The 27,887-nt window shown below is 44.4% G+C and overlaps 2 protein-coding genes across 3 annotated transcripts in view; one reads left to right on the top strand and one right to left on the bottom strand.

The window, feature by feature from the left end:
• Window positions 1-956: 956 nt before the first annotated feature.
• rsph1 (radial spoke head component 1) lies at window positions 957-6,340 on the bottom strand. Of its 2 annotated transcripts, none has more exons than XM_017416108.3 (7): window positions 6,181-6,338; window positions 5,981-6,094; window positions 5,068-5,173; window positions 4,162-4,252; window positions 2,261-2,396; window positions 1,926-1,997; window positions 957-1,226 (listed from the first exon to the last, which is right to left on the bottom strand). In XM_017416108.3, the coding sequence occupies exons 1-7, from the start codon at window positions 6,226-6,228 to the stop codon at window positions 1,140-1,142; spliced, it is 654 nt and encodes a 217-aa protein (XP_017271597.1). In that variant the 5' UTR covers window positions 6,229-6,338; the 3' UTR covers window positions 957-1,139. The 2 variants fall into 2 exon arrangements, with proteins under 2 accessions (XP_017271597.1, XP_037836543.1); XM_037980615.1 differs by lacking the exon at window positions 957-1,226 and adding an exon at window positions 1,240-1,768 and having other exon boundaries at window positions 6,181-6,340.
• A 4,235-nt stretch (window positions 6,341-10,575) lies between these two features.
• The window catches only part of gas7b (growth arrest-specific 7b), a 64,492-nt gene continuing 47,180 nt past the window's right edge, over window positions 10,576-27,887 (top strand). The window contains exons 1-2 of the mRNA XM_017416218.3: window positions 10,576-11,012; window positions 25,927-26,044. Of these exons, the coding sequence (XP_017271707.1) occupies window positions 10,833-11,012; window positions 25,927-26,044 (298 nt within the window). The 5' untranslated portion in view covers window positions 10,576-10,832. The remainder of the gene's footprint in view (window positions 11,013-25,926; window positions 26,045-27,887) is intronic.

The following is a 27,887-nucleotide window of genomic DNA, read 5'->3' on the forward strand; positions in this document are numbered from 1 at the left end:
ATCACTTGCGTGACGTCAGGCATTTATGCTGGGAGGAAGCCCTCCTCCTGGAGCTGACGTCACTTCTGTCGGCCAGTCAGGACTGGCGTAATGTAATAGAGCTTCTGGGGGACAGGCGCAGGGGCGTGTCCCATAGTGAGATACCTCACTCATGTTTCAGAGAACCGGGGTTAATTCCTTAACCTAAAGTTCCTCTGTTGCCTCGCAATCTGACAGAGCAAGTTCCAACCATAGACATAAACACGGAACAACGGAACAACTTCCGGTCGTGGTACCCTTCAAAATAAGGCACTGAAATGACTTTCGATCACTACACTCACTTAGATATAAATACATAATAAAACATGAAAACAGAGCTGCTGCAAGACAGGAAATGACTTAAAACACGTGTTTTTAAATGTGTTCATTTTCTTTATATCATTTATGTTACTTAAGTGTATTTGTATATAATAATAATCCTTCCTTTATTACCACTTCATCGAAAAAAGAAAAAAACATTAACAATATATTGTGAAAAGTGTTTGTTTTAACCATTTCACAGGATATATTTTATGTTCTGGCTTCATATAAAAACTTAAAAACAAAAAATTTTGAAGTCTGAATGTATTGTCATGTCATTAAAAGTATTTGTTACATGGTAATAATGTGGAAAATGTTTGTGATTTTGTGGTTTTGACAATAAACAGTGACATGGTATGACATCTTATTTTTGCTAATGGCAGCAATATACTTACTTATGTACAGTAATATATATATATATATATATATATATATATAAATATTTTCAGATGTTGGTCTAAGGATTTAGTTTGTCTATTATTTTCTCATTTACATGAGAAAATAAAACTATTAATGTTACACTGTTATACTCACAAATTCCATATTAGCTGGTTGAGATCCTTTTATAAAATTCCCAGTCATGTAAATACAAAGAGAGCAGAGAGGAAGAACACGTCTATGTTTGGATCAGCTTTTATTTTTGCACAGATTTAGTTACTTTATTTCTTATGGTTAGGTTCTTATGGGCAGCTTCACGAGTTTGCCAGAAGGGGGCAGCGTCTCCTCTAAAGAAAATCGGCTGATCTCAACTAACAAAAGAAATCTAAACTTAACTTTCATTTCCCCTTTTAATCCAGGTGTCAGGCGGGGCTCAGGCTGATGATGCATTTGGGAAACCACTTGGGGGCGCCAGTGGAAGCCGACTCCCCCCACTCCCCCTCAGCGACCTAAAAAAAAAAAAAAGAACAGAAGAAGACTTTTGACTCAGTCGTGAAGATACTAACGCGTAACCCCTGACCCTTAGTGCAGCACGCCAGGATGCAGACATGCAGAACGTCTGTCAGAGATCCTCACAGACAGCAGGTTCACTGTCGGTGACGCTAACCCCGAGGAAACAAGCTGCAGGTCCGTCACCAACAGATGAAGATGACCGTTGTCATCATGCACAAAAAGCAAAACATACAAACTGTGGGGAAAAGAAGGATCAGGAGACAGTCTGAGCACACAGTATCTGAACACTGTCTGTTCATGTTGGTGTTCAAAAGCAGCAGGAAGGAAGGGAAGATGCAGCACACTGATGTGACCGATCAGTCTACACTACAGGTAGGAGGCACAGCATCATCATCATCATCATCATCATCATCATCATCCTCATTCTCAGCAGCACCTCCTCTGTGGCTCCTGGAGCCCCCAAGGTGAAATAATCCTCCCTGGATCCTGGATAAGTAGGCTTCGGAGCATTCTCGTGGCTCGGCTCTCCGTTTGGCAGCTGCAAGTTATGTCAGAGTTTTGTTACCAGCACATCGTCTGCTGACGACCAAGCCGGAATCAGCGTTTCTTCAGACAGCCTGGTCATTTCTTCCGTTTCAAGCAGCAGTGCGAGGCGTAGTTCTCTAGGCAATTAATGAGACTTCACGTTGAGTTACCTGCTCTGATTGGACGTACTCTCCGTGCTGCTCACAGCCGATGTCAAACACGAACTTCCCGGGCCCCCGAGGCTGCAAAACACAAGCTGTGCATTGTCACAATATTTCAATATTAGCATTATAAACCCAGCACTGCTTTAAGGACTGATCTTCTGTTTGTTTAACAGTCAGAGGGATTTCATCCCTGAGCTCTAATTGATGGAATAAAACTCAGGTTTGTTCAAATTCGTTTCCTGTGACAAACTGTTTCAGAGCTTCAAAGAGTGGATCATTCCCGCAGCTTTAACGCCGCCGTCAGGCCGGAATGCAGACAGGAGGCGAGCGCAAAAACGTACGCTGTTGTTGACGAAGCCGCCCTGGAAGCTGTAGTTGGTGTAGACGTACTCTCCGGCTGACTCCATGTTGCCGTTCGCCCAGGATCCCCGGTACTTTGCTCCAGTCTCACTGTAGACGTAAACGCCCTGACCGTGCCTGGAGAGCACACGACACACGGTGAGACATTCGGCTTCTGAAATGATTTGGATCTAACATCAGGTCCGCAAAAAACACACACACACACGCGCGTGACAGATTCCACCATGTTGCCATTTGTTAGACAAAAGAAAACCCCAAAATGGAAAAGCTATGCGTGGAAAAACTACGCACACAAATTCGTTTGGAGCTTTTTGTTAAAGAAAGAAAGAAAAACCCACCAAAAGGTCAGTGGTTAAATTACCTCTTCATGTTCTGCAGAAGCCTGATAATCACCCACTGATTCACATCAGGTGTGTTGGAGCAGAGAAACAAGTAAAACGTGCAGGATAGTGGCCCTCGAGGACCAGGGTTGCCCACCCCTGCTTTAACATATTTAATTATTCATTTAATTTTAAAGTTTTCACATAAGGGTGGATAACAGTCAAAAGTTCAGAGATTTGTTTCAGCTTCTTGTCCCTTTTTTTCCCCCTCCTGATGAACTCCTGCCTGTCTGGGGTTAAGTTCAGTGAGGCAGACCTGCAGGTGAACCAGAGTCAGGTCTGCACCTGGAGCGAGGCTTCGTCCGTCATGGATCATGTGACTTCTGGCAGGCTGAGGCAAGCGGTTCAGTTGGTCCATCACTACCTGTGACTACAGCTGCTCAGATTATTCAGAGGTTTAAGGTCCACAGGACTGGAGACAAGAGGACAACTGATGACAAATTAAGGAGATGGATAATGTGATGGCGACCAAAGAGCCCAGAGGTGAACTCCAAGGTCAAAGGTCATCAGTGTCAGTCACTGTGGGCTTAAGTTAAGATGACAGAGGAGGACACCTAATCATTAAAAAAGCAAGACTTGAATTTGCCAAAATACATATTGAGAAGCCACAAAACATCTGAGAGAATGTCCTTTGGACAGATGAGACAAAACAGGAGCTATTTGGCAACAAGTCCCATCAGCTCTGTGTTCACAGAGCCAAATCTGAAACCTACAAAGAAAAGAACCCTGAACCTACAGAGGAACATGGAGGAGGCTGGGTTCTGTTCTGGGGCAGCAAAGCAGCTCTTAATGGGCTCGCCACAGGATTTAAACCAAGGTTTTTATGTTCTTCACTTTCAATTAACACAATCTGCTGTTATAAATGACAGCCCAGGATCAGGGAAAGCAGCGGTGTCCAGTCCTGGTCCTGGTGGGACTATTAGTCGTTTCTCTGCTTTGACACACCTGGTTTGAATGACTGAGTAATTAACAGGCTGCTGCAGGACTTGAAGACCTGCTGAAGAGCAGAGAAACAACTACAACATGTAGGATAGTGGTCCTCCAGGACCTGGACTGGAGACCAGTCGTCAGACCCTGCTACCTGCTCTCTGTACCCCATGTCTGCTGATTCGTTCCATAGGTTTGGGAATGTTGATTTTTCTTTCCTGCCATGTCAGCATTTTAATGCCTTCTTGTTAAAGTTTCTGTTCAGTGTAATCCCTCTGCCCCGAGGTCTACATTTCGGGTTCCCTAAAACCACAATATCACAGCAGCGGGACACGTTATCCCCGAGAGGAGCTGCAGGTTTTGTCAAACCAGACAACAGACGGAACGATTCAAACCTGATGAAGTGATTCATAGTAGAACCTACTACTTACTAAGGTTTTTATCGTTGTGGCCATCTGGTCATTTAAAAACATTTGTCTCGTGTCTGAACTGCGAGTCGCCATATCCAAAGTCTTCCCCCCCCCCGAGCCCAAACAAGGACTACCATCTGACATGTGTTGCTGTGCAGCATTTACCTCAGCTGGTGCAGCCATTCTCCGTCATACGTGTCCCCGTTGGGGTAGGTGTAGACACCGTGACCCTGTCTCACGTTCTCCACCCAGGACCCTGAGAACCAGACGACAAACACGTCCACTGTCAGGACTGGACATGTCTCTTCGGGACAGACATGAATTTATATTGATATGGCCTGCATGGCTTTAGCTAGTGTCCAAGGACCCCCAAAGTGCTTCACATCACAATCAGTCATCCACCCAATCACACACTGATGGCGGTAAGCTACATTGTAGCTACAGCTGCCATTACACTGGCGCCACCGAACCCTCTGACCGCCACCAGTAGGCAGGGGAGGCTTTTGTGTCCTTGCCCAAAGACACAAAAGCTAAGACAGACGAAGCAAACTGACAACCCTCCGGTTACAGGATGAACCTCTACTTCCTGAGTGACTGGAAGCTTAAGGAGGCTGAACTCGCTCTTCTTAATTATTATAGTGCAATTTTTTTTTTTTAAGTGTCAACAGGAGACCATATTGATTTCCTACAGCTCCATCAGAAAGCACATTGAATGAATTAAAGAAAGGCGGTGACATATTTATAATCTGAGTTGGAGCTGTTCTTTTTTTTTTTGTCCATGACTGACCCAGTTCTGGATCAGGTCACATGATCAGTTCCCACAGGTTAGAGTTTTGTTGTCAAATCCAGTTTTTTAACTTCGTGTGGCTGTCTGAGAGTCATCGAGGGGGAACAGCCATGAAACATCCTGCAAAACGTTTACAGCCCTTGTTTATTTTCCCCCAGCTGTCACACTGCTGAACTCTCCTCAGGAGTCCATCAGAAAATAGACGAATTTTACAACTTATAACATGCATAACTTTGTTTTCTAGGTCAATAAACGAGTCTAGTTCCGAAGCAGACGGGCGGTACCTTCATATTTAGATCCGTCTGGATAGTAGAAGGTTCCCTGTCCGTGTTTCCTGTTCTGGTCGAAGTTTCCAACGTATCTGGCTCCGTTTTTAAAGCAATATGTCCCCTGTGAAACACAAAAAGGTGACGCGGTAATCACAATAATGGACACGCAGACGTGTTATTTAGACCCAAGTTTTCTCCAAGGGGATGAAACGGTAAACCAAAGCGTGCTGTGGTCTGAACTCTGTGTTGACCTAAAGGCCTGGCAGCCTGAGCTCACCTTATGCCGAGGAGACGCAGAGGCGTGGACTTGTAGGTCGAACCTCGAACGCGTCATTATGCACCGATCTCACACTGTCTCGTGAGACGCCGCTCAGAGAATGAGCTGGGAATGACTCTCAGCTACCATCATCAACTTTTAATCTGCTAAACTGAGTTATAGGCGTGTTTCTGTTGGCCATTAAGTTTCAGGCTGACTCCGGAAGGTTAATCACTCGTAGAGGGACAAAACATTATTATTTCCTGAGAGTTTAATTCAAATCGGTCCAGTGGTTTAGGAGATATTTTGCTAACAGACACAAACGGGTAATGCTACAGTTCTGAGCAGTTCTGTTAGTGCTGGACATATGAGCTGGGGATCAGTCTCAGCTACTAGCACACTGGATTTGAAGTCAACATCTGTCCAAATGGAGCTGGAGCCATTCTGCTGTTCTGAGGTCACGTCTCTGTGGCGGCCATCTTGAATTGGGATGAGCTAATTAGATGACTTTCTGCAAATTTCATTGAAGTTCAGCTAGTGGTTCATGAGATATTTTGCTAACAGAACACTCACTCACACAAGGGGGAAAAAAAAACCAAAAACATTATCGCCTGCCTTCGGGGGCCAACCAGAACTAGAACCAGGACCAGGACCAGGACAGTCCGAACCCACCTGTCCGTGTCTCTTTCCGTTCTCGTACTGTCCCTGGTAAGTATCTCCGTTCGGCAGAACAGCTCTCCCGGTTCCGTGTCTCTCTCCGGCCTCGTTCCTGCCTCCTTCGTACTCCTGGTCCAGTTAAACACACACACACACACACCATGTCAGTCAACTCAGAGCTGGTTCCGAAGCCCGGTTCTGAACCTCTGACTCACCCCGAGCTTACTGCGGTCCTCGTCCAGCTCCTCCGATATGTCCGACATGACGGTTCTGAGTCCGGTTCTGTTGGAACTGGGTTTTTATTTCGGTTTGAAACGGAGCGTTAGAACTTGGCAAAATAGAAAGGGGGAGATGTGGGGGGGAGGGGCTCCGACAAACTGCCGCTTTTGCTGCTTATTTGTGGTTGTCATGACAACATGGTCGCGACATGTTGGTCGCGTGACTGGAACCTGGCCGTGGGGCTATTTAACAATTACTCAGGTTATCCCCTTTAGTCTATGGGACACCAGGGGAACCCATAGACGTGCAGTTTGTTTGTGTTTCTTTTTTTGTTTGTTTGTTTTGCCCCCCCCCCCCCCACTCCCACCCATATACACACACAAATCTGCCACCAAACTGATTTGTGTGAATATATAATGCTAAAACTGCATACATCGGAGCTACTTCAGTCTAATCTTTGGTAACCCATGACAACGAAGAAGAGCACTGTGGGTAAACAAACACTGTAAGCATTAAGCGTCAAGATGGCTCTTTCGAAGCCAAAATAATGGAAAATAGGCTAAGAGATGTGACAATTTGAAAACAAATGGACTAAAACGTATATATTTTTTTGGTCTTCATTTTGCCAGCAACATAACCATTCTTGTGTTTTCTAAAGTCAGCCATTTTGAATTGGACTAAATCAAACAATTAATCAGATGTAGATAAGTAGTAATCACTGGGCTTACATCTACAAGGAATTAACTTTTAGAAGAGGCCACCACACATTGCCTGTAAAAAACAAAATAACCCAACCACATTAAAGATGCTGAGCTAAAATGTGGTGTGGAAGCAGCTGAGACTGATCCCAACTCCGTTTGTCTGTTAGCAAAATATCTTGTGAACCACTGGACGGATTTAAATGAAACGTTCAGGAAATAATCATTGGATGGACATCTACAAGCGATTAGGTTTTGGTGCTAACCCAAGTCAAGTTGGCTGCCACAGCCAACTGGCCTTAAAAAACACAAAAGAACTATAATTCCGTCAGATCTACAGATATGGAGCTCACGTTTGGTGTGGCTGTAGCTGAGCACATATGTCAAATGCTGCTGCATTGCACAAGTTCCTTGTTTAAAATCTCAGTATTAATTGTTAGAGCCGACCCTGCTTGTCTGTTTGCAAATTATCTCTTGAACCACTGGTCAGATTTTAGTAAGATTTTCAGAAAGTAGTCACTGGATGTACATCTATGATTGATTACCTTTTGGAGGCAACCCAATTCAAATGGACCGCCACAGCAAGCTGACCTTAGGAAACACAATGCTGGCTATAACTCAGTCAATTTTACAGATAATGAGCTAAAATTGTGTGCCATAGTAGCTGAGAGTCATCCTCAGCCGGTACTCTGAGCGCAACATCTGTCAATATTGCATGAGATTAGGTATAACATTACTTTTACGGTTCGACCGTAATTTTAAACGTCAAACCTTAAAAGTAAAAATAAGATGATCCTGTCATCAGTCTCTGGCATAAAAGGCAGTGGGTGATATGGGTTCCTTCAAGGAATGCAAAGCCTTCAATTTATGGACTATTTCCAATAGGGAAGTACAGCGCGTCACAGGACAGCCCCACGTCCCTGAAAAGGTGTCTTACCTTGAAGCCGAGAAATTTCAGTTTGTCCAGATTTTTTGACTTTGATGTGGAAAGGGCGACAGAGAAGAGGAAATCGGACCGATTCAAACTCTCGTTGATCAACCTGCAGCGAAGAAACGACATCAAATATCTGACCTGAGTTAACCTGCATCAGCGTGACAGCGAGTCTGCTTCAGTGTATGCTGTCTTTTTCTGTTTTCTTCTTGTTTCAAAGTTAAATGTTAGCAGCTGTATGGTTGGATTGTTGCTGAATGCTTTTCAGCTGTTTTAATGGAGAAAAAGTCATAAGAAGTTCATTAAACTCTGTTTGTTCTAAACTCTATCTAATATGTAACTGGGGAAAAGGCAAATTGCTCTTTTTATGTGAATGATTTAACATATTACATCTAAAACCAGGGTTAATTTAGGTATTTTATGATTGAGACCGGCCCCTGGCTAGGAACAAGTTTTCCAATTTGGCCCCCTTGGGTTTCTGAGTTTGAATCCCCCGATCTAAAGAGAACAACTCGACAAAAGAAGAAGAAGAAGAACCAGCAGGATGCAGCAGAGAGCTGTTTTTTCACCAGGACCTGCTCTGGGAAAACTCAGCTCCATTCGGTGACAGGGAACAGAGTCCGATCAGAGCTGATCCCTGACAGGAAGTGGGATTTTTACACACTTCCTGTCCTGTACACATTTGACCCTTTTAGCACCCCCTGACCCTCCCGCCCCAGGTACGCAGGCTTCATAGCAGCACAGGGGCAGATTACTGCCACAAACTGTACATTTAAACGTTTTATTTTCCTCACACATAACTTTGTGAATGCATCTTTTTAGCTCGTTTGTCTTGCTTTTTTTTCTTTCTTTGCAAATAGCTGATTTTCCTTTAATATGTATATATATTTAAACACTTCTAGTGAGCACAGCAAGACTTGGCTGATCCCAGGGGGAGGCGATAACTCTGTGGATAACAGAGCTCCAGATGTTGGAGCAGTGTGTTTCCTGACGGCTCAGAGTAAACACTGATGCGTCACACTCATGTACCAGGCAACCGTGCAAATGAGGAACTTCACGAAGGAACTTTCTGTGCCGTTTGGGCCAAAATTCCTGCTCCTATTGAGACATCATTTGGCTCCAACTACCAGCTCTTCATTTAAACTAAAGGTGTTTTTTTTTTTTTACAGTTTTAAACTCTCCCTGTTTTACTAAACCTGCTTTAAAACATCATAATTGCGCTTTTACTGTGATTATCTTCCTTTACACATAAAATAAGTCCCTTTATTATACTCACGTTGAACAATATTAACAAAATAAGCTGTACATGGGACCAACATGGAAGATTAAATACATAAATGAACTCTAATGGAAGCCATAAAACTCAACAGTTAAAAAACTAAGTTCAAGTAGTTTAACTTTGACGTGCTAAAATGAAATCAGTGGGATTTAAAGAGCAGCTTTTATCAGTGTAAAGTTTCCCATAGTTGAAGTTGCCATTTCCGGTCATATCTTTCAAAATAAAAGGTGAACTACCAGCCCAACAGAAACTGCTAAATCTGTTTGAAAAAATAAACATCAGCACACCCTCAGCTGTGCTTGAACGTGTTCTTGTGCCAGCATTTGGTGGTTTACTGTAACTTGTTAGTTTTCACATGATTGCACACCAATCTGTCATAACATTATGACCACCTGAATTCTTTGAAGTGTTTGGTGCTTGGTGTGTCTGGCACCGAACAAGCAGCAGCAGAGCCTTCAAGGTTCTCGGGAAAGAGAACAAGTGGGACTTGGGATTTGACAAGTTTTTTCCGGAACTTTCCACAGGTGCTTAACTGGACGGAGAGCTGGAGAGTTCGGGGGACCGAGTCAACGCCTCAAACTGGTTGGACTGTTCCCTAAACTCTCCTTGTGGCGTTGTCTCGCTGAGAGAGCCCACCGACATCAGAGGATACCGTTTCCACGAAGAGGAACATTTACGTGAAGAGCAGGGCTCTGGGGACCAAGGCCTCAGGCTTGAAGGTGCTGCTCTTCGCCCACAAAAAGCAACAATGTGAACATGAGACCCTCCGTTGCTTGGCTGCTCCTAAAAGTTTGGAACAGATTGAAGGACGAAGGGCAACCCTTAGTGGAAACAAGTCTGATTTATTACCAACCATAGCAACCAAACTCTCACTCCAGTTGGAGCGGTGAGCTGACGTGTGAAGCAGATCCTGGTCATTGGCAGCTCCATGGTCCGAAACATGGCACCATGGACTCCAGCGACCATAGTTAAATGGATTCAGGGCCCAGAGCAGGAGACATCAAACCCTACCTGAAACTGCTGACTAAGGCTAAGATTAAACACAGTAAGATTGTTATTCATGTCTGGGGTAATGACACCCGGTTCTGCCAATCGGAGGTCACTAAAATTATTGTTGCTTTGGTTTGTGAACTATGTCGGAATCCATTGTTTTCTCAACCTGATCCCATGCAGGACACCATGAGGGACACGGTCGTCAACAAAGCTCATGAAGCTCTTTCAAATTAAAGATATTCATATTTTTCTTTTAACACTAAATGTATGATGTAATAGGAACATAAATATTATTATTTATATATTTTATTTAAAAAAATATGTCAGTGTTGAAATAGATGCAAAATAACATCAAAGTATGGTCCAGGTAAGCACATAACAAACGTGCTTCAAGGACATGAACCCAAAAACGTTCGCTCAATCGTCGTGCTTTTACTTTGAAGGCGCTGGAACCTAACTTCCGTTTGTCGTCTCTTTTTTTTCCCCTGCAGCTTTCCCGGCCGAGTGAAGCAGCCTGAGTCGGAGCGCTCAGGCACACAGGCTGGGAGTATCGGTGGAGGGGGATGGTCCCGACACAAGCAAGCAGCTGGACGAGAAAAACCCGTTCGGGGACCAGTTGGACCCGTTTTTTTTTTCTGACCCGACCCCTCCTCGCCTCCCCGGTTCGTTGAGCGCGGCGAGGGGGCCACACGGTGAGTCCGTCTCTGGCCGACTTTTGAGCGCTTCGCGGGAAGTTCCGAACCGGTGATGTCCGGATCGTACTGCAGAAGTTTGTACCCCTTCAGCGGGGACCAGCACCAGCAGGGACTGGACTTCGAGGCCGGGGAGATCATTAAGGTGGTCCAGGTTCCGCCCGGAGGATGGTGGGAGGGGGAGAAGGATGGAGTCCGGGGCTGGTTCCCCTCCACCTACGTTCAGGTTCTGGAGGTAAGGCGTCCTGTTGGACTTTTTGAAGACTTTTCGTATCAGTGACTTTTAGTTCTTGGCGTTGGCTCAAGGGCGCATGCGCAGCTCTCGAAGTGATGCGATACTAAACAGCTTTTTCGCGCTGTTCTTATCTAACCCAGTCCGTCTGGACTGGGCGGCTTCCTCATTCCTCTCGCACATTCCAGGGATTTGCTCAGGTCTAACCCCATCCCAACNATCCACCCCCTCAGCCCACAAACCAGTCCCCCCAGAGCTCTGCTGGAAGTCCCACGCATGGGTCTCTGAGTTGGGCTTGTTTAGATCTGTCACGAGAGCAGTCGGGAGAGGCCTGTGACACCACCCAGAGATGCCATTTTTATCTGCACATCTCCACCCTAAGGAATGGGGGGGGTTGTGGTGTTGCACTGAGGCATGACGAGATATGAACAGTGAGGAAGTGTCAACAAGACTTCAGTTTTATTGTATTGTAGGTGTGGGTTCATGTAGGTCCCCTTATCTGGTCTGAAAGGGGACAGGATGGGATGGGACAAGACAGGACAGGATGGGATGAGACAGAAAGAGTTTGGTGTCCCCCTCCCTGCCTCAGCCTTTAGGAGAGAAGACTGTCCCAGACCAGTACAGGAGCAGGACCCTCAGCTCGGAGCAGAGAGCATCAGCAGTCATTTCTGGCATCGCCTGGTGGAACTCCAGCTGCGCAGATGAACCAGATTTTGCCCTGGCTGTATCTGCAACTTTTTTTTTTTTTTTTTGGCTTTTTGCCAAAGCCCAAGAAGCCCAAGTCTTATAGCATTGGCCATTGGCTGCTTTTAACCTCTGCAGGCTGAAGTGTTGTTTTTGTTTGGCTCCACTCGATCAGTTCGGCCGTTTTAGGAAACAGCCGAACAGCGCCGCAGCCCGCGTTGGACTCAGATCTACCGCTTCTGTCACTTTCTGCCGCTCCTCTGCGAAACGGTCCAGAGACAAGCGGTGAAAAGTGAAATGTGCGCAGCAACGAAGTGGCGAAACCGCTGGGTTTTTTTTTTTTTTTTTTTTTTTTCTTGTTGGGTCAGTGCTGGTTTCCTGTTCTCTGACGGCACGAGTCAGTCAGTGACAGGAGCTTAGTCAGAAAACGGGGGAGGGCAGGGTTTGGTAATGCTTTTGCCTGCGTCCCTGCGCGTTTGTGTGTCTGTTAGCAAAATAGTTCAAGAACCGCTGGACGGATTTTAATGATACTCTCAGAAAATACCTAGTGAGTGAACATTTACAACTGATTGACGTTTGAAGTCAACCTGATTCAAGATGGCTGCCACAGCCAACTTAAACGACTAAACACAAAAATGGCTCTAACTCGCACAGTTTTACAGACATTGAGTGAAATTTTGTTGTGGTAGTAGCTGAGAGTCATCACCAACACATACTCCAAGGGCTGACTGATCGTGCAAGATCTTTGTCTAAAACTTTGCTGTTAATCATTGAAGCCAGATCTGTTTGTCTGTTAGCAAAATATCTTGCGAACCACTGGACGGATTTTAATAAAACTCTTAGAAAGTAATCATTGGATATACATCTACAACTGATTAACTTTCGGAGTCTGCTCTGTTTTAGATGGCCGCCACAGCTAATGAGTCTTAGCAAACACAAAAATGGCTCCAAGTCACTCAGTTTAACAATTTGGTGTGGTCATAGCTGAGAGTCATCCCCAACACATATTCTGAGCACAAACAGACTGCGCAAGATCTGACAATATTAGGTGAGATTGCAAATACCTGCATTTTCAAGATTTACCCAAAACAAACAAAATGTCATTTCTAAACATAAGATGATTTTTCAAGAAATACTACACCCCCCCATCAGCGCATTATCTGTCGCCCACATATGGAACATGTGAAGGATGGCACATAAAAAAAGCGTTGGTGAAACCAAAAGCTTATTAAAACCTACTTCTGCTTTTCCCCGGTTATGGGGTGCGTCATTTCTTGTTGTTTTTCACAGTTGCTCCATCAGGTTGCTGAGCTGCTCGACCTTGAGGATCAGAATGAATCATGACCGGAGTCTGATCTGCGTCTGTCTCAGAGAGCCGTGGGGGGGAATGTGGCTGCCACCGTCAACAAAGCATTGTGTTTCTGTTCTCCAAACAGCTTCATTGTTCGAAGAAAACTGAACCACTCCTTTTCAACACAGAACAGTACTTCACGCTGCTTTGACACTTAAAATAAAATTTAAAAAAGAAATTATTCTTTTTGGGGAAAAAACAGAAGTTGGACTGATGAAAACTCGCCCTTCCTTCAGTAAAATAATACTGCTGTGACAGTCTTCCTTCTGTATGACCGGGAGCTCATGATGCTAACGTATGCTAACAGACTTTAGGCTCAAGTTTGCTGACAAGCTAACAAGCTTATGAAGTTCACATGCTAACAAACTTTAGGGTCAGTGTTGCTGGATGCTAACAAGTTTGTGGAGCTCATGATGCTAACATATGCTAACGGAGTTTAGGCTCAGTGTTTCTGTGATGCTAACAAGCTTTTAGAGCTCATGATGCTAACAGATGCTAACAAACTTTAGACTCAGTGTTGCTGCAATGCTAACAAGCATTTGGAGCTCATGATGCTAACATATGCTAATGAACCTTAGCTCAGTATTGCTGCGAAGTTGCTTTTGAACCAAACACTTATAAGACTGTTAGTCAGTTTTTCAGATATTGAGCTAAAATGTGGGGTAGTGATAGTTGAGAGTCATTCACAACACATACTCCAAGTGCTACTCATTGTGCAAGGTTTTTGCTGAAAACTTCAGCCTTAACTGTCAAAGTCAACTTTGTTTGTCTGTTAGCAAAATATCTCATATCTATGGCTCTAGCTCAGTCACTTTTTCAGATATTGAGCTAAAATTTGATGTGGTAGCAGCTGACTCTAATCCTCAAAACTTACTTTTAATTTTATCATGTTTTGATCCACATTTAAAAGAATTTTAAACATAAGTGGCAGAATACAAAACAGTGTGACACTAGCCTTCAAAAACATTCTGACAAGGGCCACATCTTTGTAGTTTTCCTAAATTAAGAGAAAATTTAAGTGTAGTTTTATAAATTCAATTAAATGAAGCTGTTATTATCCTGATAGTTCTTTTCACTCCTTGAAAAGCCTGGCCTCGGGTATGAAGCAAGCTTCTGTGTGATCATCAGTGTCAGAAGCTTCCTGGCGGGGCTTTGCGTTTCCACGGCGACGACAACAACAGTTTCAAAGCACCCCCCCCCAACTCGTCTGACGACGCTTCGCCACAGAGTTTGGGCTCAGTAGCGCTCGCCGTCCATCCGGTAGGAGACAAAAAAAGTGCGACAATGGCTCGTGTCTTTGCGCCTGCTGGGCTCCGTGGTGTGGCCCCGCCGAGTCGGTGGACGATACTGACCCGAAACGGCGCCGAGAGGCCACCACCGGCAAAACAACGTCAGCCAATCAGCGGCTCCACGCCGTCCGCCGGAAAGTAATTATTCGGCCTCCCTGCGGTGTTCGAAGCTGTCAGCGGCGTGGCCACGGCTCTTCTGAGCTCAGCTCCTCTAATCCAGCCTCACGTTTGGCCTCATTCAGGTCGTTTAAACCTAAACCATCACCTTCTCAGACTCACACACACACAAATGAAATTATTCCTTCCTAACAAATTTGTACGACAGGGCTCATTGTTTTTTGGGTTAAATCCTTGAATTTCTCTCTCTCTGCCAGTTCTTCTTGTCCATGTTTGGGTGTGTACTGGAAGAAGTACCTATGTACGCATTTCGGGTATCCGTCCAGTACTGAGCCCGTGTACTTATACTCCTAACAGTGTTCCGACACCACAGAACCCAGATCATTAGGAGGGCTCAAAGTTGGGTATTGTATGTTTGTGCTCCAGCGGAGTCGTTTTTCGAGGTTTTTAGTGTTTTTTATTTATTTTTTTTCCGTTACTCGCAGCATTATTCCTTTGCATTTGTTTTATCGGTTGTGTGTGTTTTTTTTAATTTCTTGCTTCTATTGCATCGTTTTTTTTTTTTTTGTGTGTGTTCGCGTGTTTTGGACTGCATTGTTCGCGTGTTTACACCCGTCAGCCACCGTAGGGTCCTCCTCAGCCAACCGGAACCTGGGCGTCCTTGTGTCGCCGTTTGCCGCGGCGTCTGATCGCTGCGACAACCGTGAAGTCAAAAGAGCCGCCCTAGCTCACTTCCGGTCCTTTTTACCTCAGGGGGAGGGACAACTCGGACAATTTACCCTTCTAAGGATGACGCTACAAACGAGCTAAAGTTTAACTATTTATTCTAATAAGGCAGAGAATTAACACAAGAACCAGCGCTGGTACTTCTGTCGACCACATCTTAAGGAAGAAGCCGGAAGCAGAAGCCCTGAACAAAGGAAGTGTCCACTCATGTAGATCCGAGGCTCCGCCCATTCCAGAGGGCCGGAGAGCATTTCCCTCAGGTGATGTCAGTAGTTTTCGATGTGTAGCTGGAGATGGCTTTAACTGCGTGCAGCAACAATAAACCATTCATGGTATGGCATGGGCTTGATACAGCTGATAAAGGCAGTTGAGGAACTCGTTTTCCTCTATTTCTCTTCAGTACTTACCTTTATTTTAGGACGTACCTGCTTCACCTGTCAACCTGACACGTGGACAGGTGAAGCCGCACGAACACCCGGTTGAAAGCAGAACCAACTGTGTGAGCAGTAACGCCGTGTGATGTACCTGGGACAAACCGCCACCACTCATGCCCCCCGGTGACCTTTTTAAAAAGGGAGCCGGCTCCCTGCAAGTCGGTTTGGAGTTCCGTCCAAACCGGACCGTCCCCTTTGTGTTGTGGGTGTTCAGACAGTCCGACAGTCCAGTTCCCATCGGACGGAGGTTGTTTTTTTTTTTTTTTTTTCATCACCGTCTGGTTGACACATGACGCTTCCAGAACAAATCTGGACTCCCCGGAAAGTTCTGCAGGGAAGAAGACTCTGCAGCTGGGGGCTGCTCGGGGGCCAGCTGGGGGAAGGCACGTCCCCCACCCCCCCACCAACTCACCCCTACAGGGCTTTCACATGGATGGAATATTGTGTCGCTGCAGCTCTAGTTTCCTCTGTTCATCTGGAGGCAGATGAAGGCGACGTCATGTCGCTTGCCCTCAAAGGTTCTCTTATTGCGGCCTGATTGTTTCTCCGAAATCGGAATTAGTTTGCGATTATGTCTCTGTGTAACCAGGGCAACCGCTGTAAGCACTAAATCACAGAGAGCCACTTCGTTTCCTTGACGCTCCTCCCGGCGGAGTCAGATGGGCTCAATACGAAGCAGCAGAGCCCAGAACGTTTGGGGGGCATGGAGGGTGGTGGTGCGGGGAGTCCTCCGCCGCAGGTCGGGATGGTGCAGTCGCCTCGTTGAGCTTCCAGCGCCTAGCCAGGTGTTTGGAGTCAATCTGATTCAAGATGTAACTGTAACGCCATCATTTCTCAGCATAGGAGGTTTCTGCTTCAAACTGTGGCATCAGAGGCGGAGGGCGGTGTGCGATCCTTTTAAGGAAGGTGGCTAGGCTTTTACTCGTTTATTGAATTAACGACAACACGCAGAGGAAAAAGAGTCGCAGACTGTAAGGGTTTAAAAAACAAAAAAATAAATAAAACACAACATTTGCACTTCCTGTTAGCTCAGAGAATACTTGGAGAACAACATGAAAAGTTTAATAAAACTAGATAAAGGCCTTCTTTCCAGACATTTTCTTTACCCGCTTCTCCTTCCCGGGTCACAGGAGGAGCTGGTGCCTATCTCCAGCAGTCACTGCGAGTGGCGGGTGGGACATCCTGGACAGGTTGCAAGTCCATCACAGGGACACGTAAAGACAAATGAGACAAACAAAGATTCACAGTCTCACTCACACCTCGGGACAATTTAGAGTTACCGATTTTTGAGGATAACAATGAAACACACCAAAACCCGAAAATCCACCTTTAAGTCCTCACACGAGATCGGAGAGATGCACAGAGTCAGGGAGTCAAGAAGACAGCTGAAGAGTTCACTTTAAAGTTCAAGCAAGATTTATTTACTTTTAGCGCTAAAAGGAGACGCTTACCAGAGTTCAGAGCTCAGCCTACGTCTGAAAAACAACTTCTCGTTCGATGTATTTTCTATCAGTTCTTGACCCCACCCTGGACGGTGTCTTCTCCAGTAATCTTCCATCCCTAATATGGAGTTGTGTATCGGCATTCTGCATCCAGGCGGATCACACTCCCGAACTACACAGACCGCACTCCCTTCCGGGTCTCCTGGAGTTCCTGGGGTCATCTCATCACGTGTTCTACACAACCTGCTGTTTACCCTGTACATCAGTTCTAGGCTCTGAACTCCGGCAAAATACAAACTTCAGGGCTTTACATTTTACATCACTTCACACGATGAACCTAACATAGATGTTTTTGGTCTGTGGGAGGAAACCGGAGTACCTAGAGTACTGTGTTTGACCCCCCCTAACCTTAACTGTCCTTTTAAATCCCCCACCCCCACCCCAACACACACACACACACAGTCCAAATATAATAGCCAAAATCATGTTCAGATTATTAAACTTTAATCAGGACAACAGGGCCGAGTCAATCACTTTATGACGGTGTTGGTCATCATACGGTCCGTGTCATCGACTCGCCGGCGTTGACCCGAAGAGCTGAGAGCTGATTGGAATGGAACAGAACAGAACTCAGGATCGATTCAGGTTCTGCATCGGAGGACGTGTGATTGTGCCGGGACTTCTTACTCACCTCTGATCGCCTGAAAGCTGCTGATGCTCATTGGCTTTGAATCCGCAGCCCTCTCAGGTGTGAAATCAGAATCAGTCTGATATTTCCCATATTAAGGCGTGATTTGTGGCGTTCTGCCGGATCGGTTTAATTCGGTTTTTGGGTTTCGGAGGGAAAACCCCCAGGTTGTCTGGAAAAATTCCCCCAGATCAGTCATAAAAACCACAAGTCTAGCAGTTGATATTTGCCAACAGAGGAAACCCAGTCCTGCCCACTGGCATGCGTGTGTTTAATTAGGTCCCACCTTCTGCCTGAACCGCTGCCGAAGCCCCCTTTACCGGCTCCGACCACTCCCGGAGAGAACCCAACTTTATCTGTTTGACGGGGGTTCAGAGAGGACCAGCACCATCCCATATCTGATCCCGGAAACAATTCCGATCCCGATAACGTCTGCACACTTGGGAATATGCACGGCGATCCTAGGTCGGTGTTGGTCAGTAACTTTTGGAGGAGGTCCGGTGAATCCGGCGAGGCTCGTGAGACTCACATCAGCTGGGGGGCGGCAGGGCGGGGGGGGGACAGAGCAGGCTTTGTGTAGCTCTTAGGCAACAATGACAGCGTGTGTGAACATATGTACAGTGTCCATGCGTGACTGAGTGCATGCTCCGACATGCATGTCCCCCCCACGTCTTCTCGTCGAAGCGTCTGAAGCATCTCCGCATCTGGGAATGTGGCTTCAGGCTCCCCCCGCCCCGTCCACTCTGTAGCAAAACAGTGTCTCCAAATAAAGATACACTCCACAGCCGCCGTCTCTGTCTTCAGGAATGTTTCGCTCTCTCAGTCCTCCTCCTCCTCCAGGCCCTTATTTTATTTTTTTTTTCTTCCTCTTCAGCTCGAGCCCAGCAGCCAAACGCACATGTGAGAACTTTCTCCCCGCTGACCGGGTCACAAGGTCAGCCGTACATTCGCCACAGATAGCAGCAAGTGCGGAGCGTTTCAGGGCTCCGAAATCAAAATGGAGGGTGAGGTTTTTCTAAGAGGGTCAGGTCTTTTGGGGGGAAAAACATCAGACACGTATGTGTTTTTGTTTGTGTTTGTCAGTTAGCACGACCGTTCCTGACAAATTCGGCCAATCTTTTAATTGTTTTTTTTCTTTTGTCAGATTATTTTCAAATGCTTCCCGTTAACAAGAGTTAACTTGGTTGAGTTAAAAAACTCACAAGAAATGCTGAGCCCAGATGAGCCCGGTGGCCGATTCAAGTTGGAAACTCGCTGGAAATGCCACGAGTCGGACAAGTCAGGTCACAGATTCGGGTTAAAAAGCTCACCGGGGCGGGGGAGGTAGCGACTCAAATGATCACTTCGGCGAACAAGTCAGATTAACTCGAGTCCGTAAAGTGAACCGAATTCACTAGCTCTGGTTTTATGACGCTTGGTGTTGATCAGTTGGTTTGTTCTTCAGAAAACGGCTGAACGATCGAAGCTTCGTTCTTCATCGGGCGGTATCGAACGGACACTTTTATTCTCGCGCATCAGCAGGTTTGCGTGTGAACTCGTAGGACATGACACCGTTGGCCCAGAAGGGGAAGGTGGAGGTATTCAGCAGTGAATAATAGGAAACAGACACTTCCTCTGTCTGTCCCATCTCTGTCCACTAAACTCTCTGACATGTGGAGATGGCAGAAGGACCCACCTGGTGTTTTACTGAGGCGTCAGATGAAACTCCCGTGTAGGGACCCCCCCCCCGCCCTCTGTTTACATGCCACCATGGAAAAGGCTTCTGTGTGCTCACTAGTGGCTGTTTACAGCTCTGCTCCAGTATGTAAACAGCTGGATTTGGTTTGTTTTCTCTGCAGGATCATCACTTTACAGGATAAAACTCTGAAACAAACAACACTATAAACATTTTTTTGTTTGTTTCTCTTTTGCAAAGTTAAAGGAAGCTAATTTCTGTTCAGCATAGATTAACTGATTAACTGTTCAGAGATACACTGACTGCAGATTTTTAGGCCAGTTTTAATTTTAGATTTTTGTAAAACTGCTGCTGATTGGAGTTTTGGGTAATAATAATAATAATTTTGGTTCAAATTAAATGGAAAGTTTTCATGACAGAAATATTCCCTCTTCAAATTAAACTTTTTCTCTGAAATGGCATTTCCATGTCTGTCACTGGAAATGAGAAAATAAAATGCCGCAGATTACCGGACAGAGAAGATCATTTGAATATGATCCAACTATCTATCTTCTCTGTAAGTCAGATTAGACCTTAGTGGGTTTTTTTATAATTTGTTCACACACTTCAAAACATAAAAGTGCATAAAGAAAAAAATATTTATTTTCGTTAGATAAATTTGAATATTAAAGTGCTAATTCATTTCATTGTAGCCGTATGCGTGAGTGAATTAACGCTTACTCATAACCATCATACACTAAAGGTTTTGAGCTCTTCTTGTAAATTCCAACCTGGACTTAAATGTCATCTGTGAACTTTGAGTCACTGGTAAAAGTTTCCACTTTGATTTAAAAAAAAAAAGAAAGAAAAAGTATGATGATTAATTAATTAATTTTAAAAAGGCTCTCCAAAGTGGACATTTTTTTAAAACCTCTGTTTCTGGTGGGTCCGTGTGGACAGGAGAAATGGAACTTTTTAGAAACGATGATGGCGCACTTTCGTTTTGTGCCCTAGAGACCGACAAATATGGAGCTGTTTATATTATACCTTCTTCTTTTTTTTTCCCCCGGTCTATTTTTCTTTATCCTGATCCTGTCACCATCAAACTTTGATCGTGTGCTGAAATGGTTATTACTGAGAGGAAACTGGACAAAGTATTCTTTTTTTTTTTAAATCAAGTTATTGGGAGAATCTTTTGCCATGCTAAGAGTCTTCTTTCTTTGTATTTCATTATTATTTTTAATGTGGACACAACTGCCAACTAGTGGAGCACCGTAGGTATTTTTAGAGTTTTTGTTAGAATGTGTGGACAGGAAAAAAATCTTTTAGAGAAAATAAAATCCACCACCATGCAAAAAAAAGGCGAGTCACATAAACGTTATTCAGAGCATATCCATGAGCTTCTTTAACACGAAGGTGTCACAATAAAATCACAGCGCTAAATAACCCTGACATAAATCTGAATTTAACCTGCCAACATAAATCTTCAGTTTGTCCAGAGTCTGGTCAGGGGGGACTGAGTCACCCTGAACGTTCGTCCTGTCCGGTAATCCAGCCCGTTGAAACTCATTCCACACAGCGAGCGAGTGGAAACCACGTGATCTCACACAACTGAAGTGACTCACCTCTTCAGGATAATCCGTGTCTTTATGAACCCCCTGAAATCCCATCAATACTCAATTAGTCAGACTGTTGCTTCACAAACTTATTCAGTAGGTTTCAGTTATTGTTTATAGATATTTAACTAGTGGTTCCTTTTACTTCTGCAGTTAACTGCACTGAAGCCCGAATCTTTTCCACATTATAATTATTCATAAGATATTATTTGTGTCAAAAAACTGTTTTTTATACAAAGCTTTCACAAAAGAGCAAAGTATACGCGTGCTCCGGAAGTGCAGCCATCTTAATTAGGTAAGCTTAGAAACGAGAAACGGTGAACAACATCGAGCAACTAAATTCTGGTTCGTGGAAAGGTGCGCTGCTCTGTCTACTGATCTTGAATGACTAGCGGATGCCGCTAACGAGCCCTGTTGCTGTTCATTTGTGTGAGAAACTTTAGAACCTTTAAAGGCAGAGCGTCCACGACCCAATATTCAGGCATAGGACATACTGAGGGGAGCTCAAGGAGGGCACGGAGGCTGGCAAAGCTTTTTTTTTTTCTATGTACAAAATAATACCACACCAAAATTCTAATGTAAAGCCTGGATGGAAGTCTATTTAAATTGAACACTGCTGTTACTGCTTTTTGATATTTGCATGTGACTTTACGCACCTTCGGGAGAAAATTAACTCTCGTTTTTCCAACGTTTACACCTATAACATGAATCATGAGGGATTCATTTGATATTTTCACGTACTGCATTTGCTATTAGCCTATAGTCTCTCAGCTAGGTGAGGGAGGAGAGTACGACTGGGTTTACAATTTACTTTGGGTCCGATTCTTGTTAATTCAACGCTGTGGAAACACGACTCTTTCCATAGCAGATCTTCAATGCGGCGGTGGTCGGACCGTTCTATAACTATCACAAACATGAGACGATCTACATCACCTGTGACTGCACCCCACAGCCCAGCTCTTAGTGAAATCAAATTACAAACAATAAAAAAAACCCAACCATAATTGTGATGAACAGCTTAGCTTGAAGCAAGATCAGTGAACTGTGTCGACCCCTTTTTGTTGTGTTTGCCTATCAAGATGGCGGCTGAATACAAAAACCAGCGTACATGAAATATATTGATGAAATATATTAAAAAAAGGTCCATGGAGGTCTATAGCTTAGACTTACTTCCCAATAGGAACATTTAAATGTGCCACAGACACTTGGACTTTACATGACTAAAGTAGAAGTTCGATATTTTTAACGGATTTGCCACAGTCACAGTTTAAGTTTAAGAATTGTCTGACATTTTATCACATAATGTTTAATTTATGTCATACCAATTATCCTAACGTTTCTAAAAATGTCCAGCATTTTTGAAAAATAAACTTTTCCTCTTTCCCTGAACTTTACACTTTTTGTATCATCTTGCATCAAAGCATTTTATCAGTAGATTATTACAAAGTAATTCCCAAGTTATTACTGGGGTTTTAGAGGAAAAAAAAAAAAGGTTAATTGTTGGCGTTTCAGGCAGCAGCTGGTGCATTGGCACCATTAAGTGTTTCGTCAAAGATTTTCTAGATTGCCGTTATTGTCTCATTGACCTCAAGGTAACGCCGGCTGTTTATTTAAAGACATTTTCCAAGGGAATTCAAGCAATGATCCTTGGTTTTCCAGGCAGAAAGCCAGTGTCACTGAAACAGACGTACGGTGAGGTATTTTGTTTTCCAGAGAGAGAAGCACTGCCTGTGTTTTGGGGACGTTCTGGGAAAAGGTCTAGTTTGGGAAGAAAATGCTGGAATGTGTTTATAATCTTAAGAAAATCAGGAACGCACCTACTTGGAACTTTTCTATGCGTCGAAGAACCCTGAAACATTACAAATATTCTCCACTTACGGGGTCATGTTTTGCCTTTAACAAAACATATCAGCTACAAAACAAATAAGCTAAATCCCCTCACACTTCTCAGTCTAATATGAATGAAAATATAAAATATAAATATAAATGAAAATAGACTAAGATCTAAGATCTTCTTAGTGTGTGTTGAGAAATGACTTAGTTGTCATTGAAAATGACATTTTGTGTGGTATCACGAGATTTCTCGCTCTAAGTGTATGATGTCAATGACTCAGAGCTACAACCACACCAAATTTTAGCCAAACATCTGTAAAATTGACCACGTTAGAGCCATTTTCGTCTCTCCAAAAGTCAGTTAGCTCTGGCAGCAATCTTGAATTGGGTTGCCTCCATAGAATAATCAGCTGTAGATGTACACCCAGTGATTACTTTCTGAGAGTTCTAATAAAATTCCTTTAGTCATTTATGAGATATTTTGGTAATAAACAGACATGCACATACATGGGTAAAAACTGTATTGGCTGCCTTCTCATTTCAACAGTAATAAATAATAAAAAAAAATACAGGAAATAATTCCCTAGAGCAGATATGACAGACATGATGCTTAAGGTGTTATATTTAATTAAATCAGATTGTAACATACTGCACTGACAACATTCCTTCTTGATGACTGCAGGAATGACTAATGTCTGCTCAGGTAAAGGGTCAGGACGACTGTGGAGCTGACAGACAGCAGCCGCGGTGGTTGTTGAGGTCGCTCTCGTACCGAGTCCCAATTTCTCTGCCAGGAATGGAGAGCTGTAGCCGACGGCAGTCTGGGTTCAGAAAGCGAACCATCTGTAACGGTGCATTATTTAATGCCGCGTATGTCGAAACAAACCGGCGTCAGACTGGACCCCCAGCTCGGGCTCGTTGGCTGGGTCCAAACTTTGCACACCTTTGAGGCTTACGGGTGTTTAAAGATGCAGACATTTACACAACAGCTTCCGAGACATTTTCTTTATCTGCAGTCTTTACTGAAAATGATTAATAAGCTGTTCTAATGTCCTAGATTGATTTTTTTTTTTCTTTTTTATGTCATCAAAGTCCTTCTGGGCAGCCCACTCCCATCTGTCTCTGCCTGCTTCTGAGGGCTGTTTCAGCTGAATGTCGGGGGAAAATAAAACCGTGGCATCATTTCACTGATGATGAGTGATTAAACCACAGAAACGGGCTGATAAGGAACTAACCAGACTAATCAGAGAAAACCTCTGGAGTCTTTTGTTCCTACACTACATGGCAGCTGAAGACTTGTTTCCTCCTGAGTCCCAGGATAATAAAACACATTTATCTGTACTAGGAATGCAAAGGTTAAAGGGGTAGTCTGGTCAACTTTAAAGGGATGTTCTGTCGAATATTTATCATTGGTTAGTTTTTTATCAGCTGTGACGTCAGTCATAGAGCTTGGAGTATTGAGGAAAGACAAAAATATTTGGCCAGGCTAGGATTACAGCTAGCCAAACGACTGGTGTTTTTGGTTGGAAAAAGCACTGTTAGGAAACAACTTGGCGTGTCACTAACAGGTCCCGGTGTAAAACAAACAAGCAAGAAACAGCTGTGAGGGTGGTCGTAATTTTTCATAGGGTGGCTGGGCTCAGCCTTAGAGATAAGATGAGGAGCTCCGACATCTGGGGAGAGCTCGGAGTAGAGCCGCTGCTCCTTCTCATCGAAAGCAGTCAGCTGAGGTGGTTCAGGCATCTGATCAGGATGCCTCCCGGATGCTTCCCTTCGGAGGTTTTTCGGAAATGTCTCACTGGGACCTAGAACTGGCTGGAGGAATTATTGGTGCGTTACGTTTACATCAGAAATTGTAACTCGGAATTCGGAGTGACGTAGTTTCCCACTTTACCGCGTTCTGCTTGTTCCGCTCAGTGAGAGGGGGAGACAAGATGGACGCCCTGCAGCGAAGCCTTTATTTTTCTCACAGTTTCTGAATATGTAATCTTACTAAATACATATGCACTCCACTCACGGAACATGATTTAATCCATATCTGTATACACATTAACAATAAGTAGTTTTACGAGTGATTAAATGTGAAAAACAACTTAAAGAACAAATATTAACGGTAAAAATCACAGAGTTTCCTTACTAATGTTGTCAGTAGAAACCATCTTGTTATCCTAACTGGGCGTAGTTGGAGTTGCATCCACTCTCTGAGTCAGATGTCCCACTTCAGGAAGCGTTCCCATTGAAATTTACGACTAAGAACTCGAAAGTTACCGTTTCCCAGTACTGCTGGAAGGCACCATATGTATCCTCTCTGGTCTGGGAACACCTTGATCCTCCAGGAGGAGCTGGTGAGTGTCTCTGGGGAGAGGGAGGTCTTGGTTTCCCTCCTGGACCTGTCGCCTCCGTGACCCGACCACTGATAAGTGGAAGAAGATGCATGGATGGTAACTCTTCATATTTGCCCATTTTTATATTGTCGATTTTTTTTTTTAATAATCCAAAATTACTGCCCAAATTAGTTTGGAACTCTGATAGGCTGAGGAAGACACAACAGCAGCTTTAAGTTTCCCCTGCACTTCCTAATGCTAACCTTGTCAGGCAAAGCTTTAATCCCCTCTTGGATCGGAGCTGGAACTTCATCTGGAGAGCTCCGCGCTGTGTTAATGAATTCCATCCCGTTGTTTTCCCGATAAACGATGTCAGATGTCTGCAGATTGCCTGCAGGCTCCCACATGGTCCTCAGCTGCCTGTTGTCTCCACACATGCTGACTCTGGATCTGTGGACCTCGGTCCGGTTTCAGTTTGTTGTTCTTTTTTTTTTTTTTTTTTGGCAGCGGCAGCTCAGCCCTCTCCACTATGATGTCATTAGTTTCTGGCTGTGAAATACTTGAGGTCTTAGCTGATCTCAATCCGGGACTGTCAGACCCTGAACTCAGTCCTTACCTGTAGCCTTAGTATCTTTTATTTCTTCAGTAATTAAGTCTTTTATAGAAGGAACTTGGGAAATAAAACCGTCTCAGCTCTAACCTGCAGTTGGTGAGACGTCTTTACGATTATTAACATTTATTACTGGTCTCTGTCAACAGAAAACGGCATCCTTGACTCAGCTGCCTGTCGAAGACCTGAAAGACCCTCTCCCTCCTCAGTGGAGATGCTACATGTCTCCACAAGGTCGGCGGTACTACGTTAACACCACAAACAACGGTAAGAGCAACGGAAATATGACAGACTTTACTTGTTATGCCAGTTAAAACATAAGGATCACTCAGTAACAGTTGAAGAAAGCTTTAGGCCCATGTTTTTGACCCAAACACTGACCTTGTTCCCTAAACCGAACCAGGACCTCAAGCCCTAACCCTAACCACAAACCCAGGCCCTAAACCTAACCCTAAGTCCTAGCCCTTGGCCTCTGACCCTAAGTCCTAACCCAGACCGTCACCCTGACTTTAACCACCGGGGGGAAAGAACACAGTGGGGACTGGGGAGACGTGAGTGTGAGATGGGAGTGTGGGGGACTGATGCACAAACTGTTGCCAGAATAGCGACAGAGTTTCAAATTTTCTAACCATGGCCTAACCTCAATTCACACCTTAGACCTAGCCCCTAACCTAAAAATGGCACTCCACCATTTAGTCCGCAGAAGGACTAGTGGTCCTGACAAGGTGGGTGTGTAAAAGGTTCTAACAATGGAACAACACACACACACGCACACAAACACACATTGTGAAGTTAACACCAGTTATAGTTCTGACCAAGAATAAAGCAGTTTGCAGAGTTTCTGCAGTAAAAGAGTTAAATGTTAGCTCAGTGTGAGTGGTGTCAGAGAGACACACTCTAGGTCAGGAAAGACTGATGTTGCTTGTTTCTGTCAACACAATAGCCACTCTTTGCGTCCCTGATCTCACACTAACACACCCACCCACACACACACACGCACAGCAGACAGTTTAATACTTTCTTCTGTCTCACAGGCTCTGCAGAATCACCTGCTTTTACTAGCCTTGAGTGGCCGCACTGTAAACCCTGACTAATGATTTTAATATCTCCACTTGGCAACTCTTGTGTGCCTTGAAAGACAAAGTAATAAAGGCTTTAAGATTAAAGTGGAAGCGTCACCACCGATCACTGGAACAGAGCAAAAAACCGGAGTGATAAACATGTTCTGAAGAACTGGTATCATGGTGTTTTTACACTTGTTTTAATGACACTGACAGGATGGATGTTTGTTTTTTTTGGGTTACAGTTAGTCAGATTTCTCTGAACTGACGTAGTTTTCAGATTTCACCCTTTGTTTTACAGCAGCTTCTTTAGATGATGATCCTTTTTTTTGCTCTGAAGTCATTACAAATTCATCATCCTTATCAAAAATATCCAACTATTTACTTTTTCGTTCTCTGTAGGAACGACTGTTCAGCGGTTAAAAGAAATAGTTAACAACCCCCCCTCAAGTTTTCAGAAGCAGTCTGTTCAAATGTAGCGAAATAAAGATGCACCCTTCTGACATGTGCATAAACCTCACAGCTGGTGTGATAAAGACCAAATTCAACTTGTTTTTGTTTTAAACGTTTCCATTGGTTTACCGGAACTCGATGGAGATGAGGCCTCCACCGCCTTCGCGTAACTTAAAGGGACAGCGCACCTCCGATCACTGACCCAGCCGCCACATTGTGAGACGCGAGATCTAAATTTGTCAGAGGACTCCACCCAGGATCTGCACCAGAGGACGTACTCCTCCTTGTTTTCAGGACGTGGGTCAGTGGTGCTGCGGAACAGCGGGGACAGAATCTTTGGGGCTCTTGGACGTAGATTTTGTCATCCGATGTCGCTCGTCGTGGTCAGTTTTCGTGCTGCTCATTCGAGAACTCGCCATGCACACATCCAAACCATCTGTGTCTGTGCTCACTATTGTTGCGCACCTTGTCAGGTTTTTTTTATTTATTGCCTGATGAGGAGATAAAACCCCAGAAAAACTTCAGTCTTTATACGCCCTGTCGATGAGCTGAGTTATTTTAAATTCATCAGCCGCTTCTGAACGATCTGATAACCT

This window comes from Kryptolebias marmoratus, linkage group LG17 (assembly GCF_001649575.2).
Source record: "Kryptolebias marmoratus isolate JLee-2015 linkage group LG17, ASM164957v2, whole genome shotgun sequence".
NCBI lineage: Eukaryota > Metazoa > Chordata > Actinopteri > Cyprinodontiformes > Rivulidae > Kryptolebias > Kryptolebias marmoratus.

Bases quoted from the DNA above. Each gene is read 5' to 3' on its own strand.
- rsph1 (XM_037980615.1), bottom strand. From the start codon at position 6,228: ATGTCGGACATATCGGAGGAGCTGGACGAGGACCGCAGTAAGCTCGGG. The intron at 1,998-2,260 runs GTACGTTTTTGC...TGTGTTTTGCAG, and splicing joins GCGGCTTCGTCAACAACAGC to CCTCGGGGGCCCGGGAAGTT. The intron at 1,769-1,925 runs GTAACTCAACGT...CATAACTTGCAG, and splicing joins AGTACGTCCAATCAGAGCAG to CTGCCAAACGGAGAGCCGAG.